The sequence below is a fragment of the Lucilia cuprina genome, chromosome 2, assembly GCF_022045245.1.
Source record: "Lucilia cuprina isolate Lc7/37 chromosome 2, ASM2204524v1, whole genome shotgun sequence".
Taxonomy (NCBI): Eukaryota; Metazoa; Arthropoda; class Insecta; order Diptera; family Calliphoridae; genus Lucilia; species Lucilia cuprina.
The window spans coordinates 62207563-62214247 of record NC_060950.1 but is presented as its reverse complement, the minus strand read 5'-3'; the positions used below and the strand labels follow the sequence as shown (position 1 = coordinate 62214247).

Genomic DNA, 6685 nt, shown 5'->3' with positions numbered 1-6685 from the left:
GTTCTAGTTCTGTTCTAGTTCTGTTCTAGTTCTGTTCTAGTTCTGTTCTAGTTCTGTTCTAGTTCTGTTCTAGTTCTGTTCTAGTTCTGTTCTAGATCTGATCTAGTTTTCTTCTGTTCTAGTCTAAAATCTAGCTTAAGCTAGATTACACTAACCAGTCTATTGTCTGGTTAGTGTTATTTGGAATTCATATACTAAGGACTTATTGGGACTTAATGAGGGTTAAGAGCTTAGCACTTTTCTTAAAACCTCCCTTTTTAATATAACAAATCCACAGTTTTTATAGTCACCATCAAAAAACATTAGGGTATATTTGTTTTGTCATTCCGTTTGTATCACATATTGGTCGTACACCCATAAAAGTTGATATTATGGGTCCTTATTAAATTCAAAGATGACCTAGCAATGTCGTCCGTCTGATAGGGTCCACACGGGAGGAGCTAGAGAATTGAAATTTTTGAAATATTTCGTATAGGTAAGGTTTGTTTGGCATTGGAAATGGGCCATATCGGTCTAGGTTTTCTGATAGCGCAGGCAAATCTGCTTTAAAAGATCAAGTATAGAGATGAAATTCAACATAAATAAGTTTCATATAACCCAAAACCTCCCTACCAAACTTTATGAGGACAGGTCCATAATTGACCCTATCCCCCATAAAAGGTCGCCATCAGAAAACGACTTTAAGGCTCATTACTGGCTTAAAAGTACGAGTACTGAGATGAAATTCTACATAAGTAAGTTTCTTATGCGTTAAACCCTCTCCACTGACCTTTATGACAATCGGCATATGAACACCAGCGGAGCATTCCTTTTGCAAAACCAGCGGAGCATTCCTTTTGCAAAACTGCTGAATCAAACAGAATCTGAAGAAGAATGTACTTTCATTTACATAATGATTCTATGTAAATAAGCATTCACTTTATGATGTGTGTTGCAATTCTTTTGATCCTTGTTACATGAAAGGCACGAAAAAGTAAAAGCCAGCTTTGTACTAATTAGTTTTCGAATAAAATAAAATTCAAAATGTGTTTTTTATCTGTAAGTTATATTTATTTCATTATAAATTAACCAACGGTCTTCTGCCACGTCTGCGAACAACACGAACACCACGACTACGATTTTTACGGGCCTTACGATTACGACGTTGGATTTTACGATTACGACGACGTAGCTTACGGTTTCTGCGTGCCTAACGATTCTTGTTCTGACGACTCATTTTACGTCTACGTACAGGACGATTACGAAGGTTGCGACGACTTTTAACACGACGAGCACGGGCATCGCTAAGTTCTGAGTCAATGTCATCATCCTGTTCTTCATCATGTTCTTTAATATCCAAAGCTCTGCCACCTGCTGTAGTTTCCTTGGCATTTTCATCAGTAGTTTCTTCATCGGGTTCAGGGCTCGGGTCTGGTGGTGATGTTTCGGTAGTAGTAGGAGTTATACTAGTATCGGTTGTAGGTGAAGTATTTGCAGTTTGAGTTGTTCCAGTAGAAGGTCCTCCGGTACCGGTAGTTGTAGGTGTTGTTGGTATAGGTGCTAAGGTGGGTGTTGTGGGATCAACTGGTGGTGGTGGGAGAGGACAAAATGCTCTTTGTCCCTTGGCACATAATTTCTCTTTTAAACTGATAAAGTGAGCATTAACTGAAAAGCAAGTGCCCAGCAACACTAAACAAAGTGCAAATATAGAGAATTTCATTCTCTACTCTTTTTCTGTTCAAGTTCACAGCTGGAATAATGAATAGATTATGATAATATAAAATTGCAATCAATAACATTATATACTCAATAAAACTTTAAAATTATAAAAAAGAAAATAACTTTCTTTAAAGAATATGTTTTGTTATTTAAACAACTGCATAATATGTTATTACAGCTTGTGCAAACAAAAGCGTTAGAAATACCATACAGAGCTTATCTTTCTTTTAAATATAAATTTAACCAAACTTGACTATATAATGGCTTCGATTACAACGACATAGCATTATAAACTATTCTAAATTCCTGTAGTAAACTTGAATAGAATAAAACGAAAACCATTGAGAATGAAATTCTCTCTATTCGTACTTTGCTTAGTCCTTTTGGGCTCCAATTATTCGGCTAATGCTCACTTTGGCGCACTAAAAGAGAAAATTTGCGGCACAGGGCAAAGAGCATTTTTCTGTAGACCCAAACCACCAATTGTTCCTACTGTCACATCTACTTTAATACCTACTGGAATTGATCCCACATCTCCCACTTTAACACCCATACCAACAACACCCACAACTACTGGCACCGAATCACCTACTACTGGAACAACTCAAACTACAAATACTTCACCTACTACCGATACTAATACAAGTCCTACCACTGAAACTCCACCCACCGAAACCCCACCAACAACCGAAACCCCACCAACAACATCACCTCCTGAACCTACACCTGATCCAGATGAAGAAACTACAGCTGGAGATGAGGAAGAAGAGACTACTCCAGATGGCGGCAGAGCTTTGGATGTTAACGAACATGATGAAGAAGAGCATGATGATAATGACATTGATTCTGAACTTAGTGATGCCCGTGCACGTCGTGTCAAAACTCGTCGTAATCGTCGTATGCGCAGACGTAAAGTGACTCGTAGGAACAAGAATCGTAAAGCTCGCAGAAACCGTAAATTACGTCGCCGTAACCGCCAAATCAAACGTAATCGTAAAATTCAACGTCGTAATCGTAAGGCCCGCAGAAATCGTCGTCGTGGAATTCGTGTTGTTCGCAGACGCGGCAAGAAGACAATTGGTTAAAGTTGAAAAATGTATGAAGATGCAAATTTAATGTTAAACGATATGAAGATTGAATAAATTAAGAAATAATATAATCGCAATATGTTAGAAGTTGTTTTAATATAAAATTAGAATATAAATTAAAAAAAAATATAAAAGATATATAGTTGAAGGGGATTTTAAAAGATCGCTTTTATAAAAACACATTGAGGCAAAGAAGTAGCTAACTAACAAACTAACCAACCAAGTAACTAACTAACTAATTATCTGTCTGTCTATCTGTCTATCTATCTCTCTATCTATCTATCTATCTATCTATCTATCTATCTATCTATCTATCTATCTATCTATCTATCTATCTATCTATCTATCTATCTATCTATCTATCTATCTATCTATCTAGTCTATATACTAGTCTATAGTCTAGTCTATAGTCTAGTCTATAGTCTAGTCTATAGTCTAGTCTATAGTCTAGTCTATAGTCTAGTCTATAGTCTAGTCTATAGTCTAGTCTATAGTCTAGTCTATAGTCTAGTCTATAGTCTAGTCTATAGTCTAGTCTATAGTCTAGTCTATATAGTCTAGTCTATAGTCTAGTCTATAGTCTAGTCTATAGTCTAGTCTATAGTCTAGTCTATAGTCTAGTCTATAGTCTAGTCTATAGTCTAGTCTATAGTCTAGTCTATAGTCTAGTCTATAGTCTAGTCTATAGTCTAGTCTATAGTCTAGTCTATAGTCTAGTCTATAGTCTAGTCTATAGTCTAGTCTATAGTCTAGTCTATAGTCTAGTCTATAGTCTAGTCTATAGTCTAGTCTATAGTCTAGTCTATAGTCTAGTCTATAGTCTAGTCTATAGTCTAGTCTATAGTCTAGTCTATAGTCTAGTCTATAGTCTAGTCTATAGTCTAGTCTATAGTCTAGTCTATAGTCTAGTCTATAGTCTAGTCTATAGTCTAGTCTATAGTCTAGTCTATAGTCTAGTCTATAGTCTAGTCTATAGTCTAGTCTATAGTCTAGTCTATAGTCTAGTCTATAGTCTAGTCTATAGTCTAGTCTATAGTCTAGTTCTATAGTCTAGTCTATAGTCTAGTCTATAGTCTAGTCTATAGTCTAGTCTATAGTCTAGTCTATAGTCTAGTCTATAGTCTAGTCTATAGTCTAGTCTATAGTCTAGTCTATAGTCTAGTCTATAGTCTAGTCTATAGTCTAGTCTATAGTCTAGTCTATAGTCTAGTCTATAGTCTAGTCTATAGTCTAGTCTATAGTCTAGTCTATAGTCTAGTCTATAGTCTAGTCTATAGTCTAGTCTATAGTCTAGTCTATAGTCTAGTCTATAGTCTAGTCTATAGTCTAGTCTATAGTCTAGTCTATAGTCTAGTCTATAGTCTAGTCTATATATTAGTCTATAGTCTAGTCTATAGTCTAGTCTATAGAGTCTCTATAGTCTAGTCTAGTCTATAGTCTAGTCTATAGTCTAGTCTATAGTCTAGTCTATAGTCTAGTCTATAGTCTAGTCTATAGTCTAGTCTATAGTCTAGTCTATAGTCTAGTCTATAGTCTAGTCTATAGTCTAGTCTATAGTCTAGTCTATAGTCTAGTCTATATAGTCTAGTCTATAGTCTAGTCTAGTCTAGTCTATAGTCTAGTCTATAGTCTAGTCTATAGTCTAGTCTATAGTCTAGTCTATAGTCTAGTCTATAGTCTAGTCTATAGTCTAGTCTATAGTCTAGTCTATAGTCTAGTCTATAGTCTAGTCTATAGTCTAGTCTATAGTCTAGTCTATAGTTCTAGTCTATAGTCTAGTCTATAGTCTAGTCTATAGTCTAGTCTATAGTCTAGTCTATAGTCTAGTCTATAGTCTAGTCTATAGTCTAGTCTATAGTCTAGTCTATAGTCTAGTCTATAGTCTAGTCTATAGTCTAGTCTATAGTCTAGTCTATAGTCTAGTCTATAGTCTAGTCTATAGTCTAGTCTATAGTCTAGTCTATAGTCTAGTCTATAGTCTAGTCTATAGTCTAGTCTATAGTCTAGTCTATAGTCTAGTCTATAGTCTAGTCTATAGTCTAGTCTATAGTCTAGTCTATAGTCTAGTCTATAGTCTAGTCTATAGTCTAGTCTATAGTCTAGTCTATAGTCTAGTCTATAGTCTAGTCTATAGTCTAGTCTATAGTCTAGTCTATAGTCTAGTCTATAGTCTAGTCTATAGTCTAGTCTATAGTCTAGTCTATAGTCTAGTCTATAGTCTAGTCTATAGTCTAGTCTATAGTCTAGTCTATATTTTAGTCTATAGTCTAGTCTATAGTCTAGTCTAATATATTATACCCATATTAATCCTTTTAACTAGAACTGAACTAGAACAGAACTAGAACTAGAACAGAACTAGAACAGAACTAGAACAGAACTAGAACAGAATTAGTACATACTTGATTATAATCTATGCTACATTAATATACATTTTGTTTTTTTTTCTATAAATATTTAGCTTTTATTTCCATTTATATGTCTCAGATTTAACCAACTGTCTTCCTACCACGTCTGCGTACCACACGGATGCCACGACGACGATTTCTGCGGGCCTTACGATTACGACGTTGAATTTTACGATTACGTTTGATTTGACGGTTACGGCGACGTAATTTACGGTTTCTGCGAGCTTTACGATTCTTGTTCCTACGAGTCACTTTACGTCTGCGCATACGACGATTACGACGAGTTTTGACACGACGTGCACGGGCATCACTAAGTTCAGAATCAATGTCATTATCATCATGCTCTTCTTCATCATGTTCGTTAACATCCAAAGCTCTGCCACCATCTGGAGTAGTCTCTTCTTCCTCATCTCCAGCTGTAGTTTCTTCATCAGGATCTGGTGTAGGTTCAGGAGGTGATGTTGTTTGTGGGGTTTCGGTTGTTGGTGGGGTTTCAATGGGTGGAGTTTCAGTGGTAGGACTTGTATTAGTATCGGTAGTAGGTGAAGTATTTGTAGTTTGAGTTGTTCCGGTAGTAGGTGTTCCGGTGCCGGTAGTTGTGGGTGTTGTTGGAATAGGTGTTAGAGTGGGAGATGTGGGATCAATTCCAGTAGGTATTAAAGTAGATGTGATAGTGGGAACAATTGGTGGTTTGGGTTTACAGAAAAATGCTCTTTGTCCTGTGCCACATATTTTATCTTTCAGTGCACCAAAGTGAGCATTAACCGAATAGTTGGAGCCCAAAAGGACTAATCCTAGTATGAATAATGAGAATTTCATTCTCAACTTTTTTTCTTCTACTCAGGTTCACTGTGAGAAAGTTGAAATAAGTTTAATAACTTTTCCTCTAGATGTATGACATTTTATAGTCAAAAGTATAAATAGCCATAATTAAGATTGTTTATTTTAAGAACTTTTAAACAAATAAATATTTTGAAATATTGTTCTAAAATGCAATTGTTCAAATAATGTTTATTTGAAAGACAAAATAACTAACGTAACACTGAATTATGAAACATTCCAAAAAGTTGAAAAATATGTAAACAGACATATTTCTAGAATTTAGTTCATATGTTTTCCTCAACATTACACATGCAATAGCTCTTGGTCTTTGAATAATATAGAGAGGTTTATCAAAGTGTTGAGTCTAGCTGTCTCTTATTTATATGTTTTTAATTTTTTTTAATATAATTCTAGACAATTTTAAAGTTTCCATTATTAAGCACTACATACCAAAAACCTAATCTAGCAATGGAGTAAACCTCAAGAAAACCATGATTATGGGAAATAAATTTCATTGAAACTGATTCATCGATTTCTACAAAAACAAAAATAACAACCAAAACATCAAGACACACTGATGATATGTGTCCAGTAACAAAAAATATCAAAAAGGTATCGATTTGTCCCTACACAACTAAAACATACATATGGATTTGTATCTACTTGTTTGCG

At 35.1% G+C, this 6685-nt stretch overlaps 3 protein-coding genes across 3 annotated transcripts; 1 reads left to right on the top strand and 2 right to left on the bottom strand.

Annotated features, from left to right (window-relative positions):
- Nucleotides 1-1189: 1189 nt before the first annotated feature.
- LOC111684884 (pre-mRNA polyadenylation factor fip-1-like) lies at nt 1190-1699 on the bottom strand. The gene has a single exon (XM_023447106.1). The coding sequence runs from the start codon at nt 1697-1699 to the stop codon at nt 1190-1192; it is 510 nt and encodes a 169-aa protein (XP_023302874.1).
- A 346-nt stretch (nt 1700-2045) lies between these two features.
- LOC111684883 (mucin-2-like) lies at nt 2046-2783 on the top strand. Its single transcript, XM_023447105.2, has one exon. It carries the CDS (start codon nt 2046-2048, stop codon nt 2781-2783), a length of 738 nt encoding a protein of 245 aa, XP_023302873.2.
- Nucleotides 2784-5272: 2489 nt separating this feature from the next.
- Nucleotides 5273-6010, bottom strand: LOC111684877 (PH domain-containing protein DDB_G0287875-like). The gene has a single exon (XM_023447098.2). It carries the CDS (start codon nt 6008-6010, stop codon nt 5273-5275), a length of 738 nt encoding a protein of 245 aa, XP_023302866.2.
- Between the last annotated feature and the right edge of the window lie 675 nt (nt 6011-6685).

Coding starts and splice junctions, on each gene's coding strand:
- LOC111684884 (XM_023447106.1), bottom strand. CDS start 1,699: ATGAAATTCTCTATATTTGCACTTTGTTTAGTGTTGCTGGGCACTTGC.
- LOC111684883 (XM_023447105.2), top strand. CDS start 2,046: ATGAAATTCTCTCTATTCGTACTTTGCTTAGTCCTTTTGGGCTCCAAT.
- LOC111684877 (XM_023447098.2), bottom strand. CDS start 6,010: ATGAAATTCTCATTATTCATACTAGGATTAGTCCTTTTGGGCTCCAAC.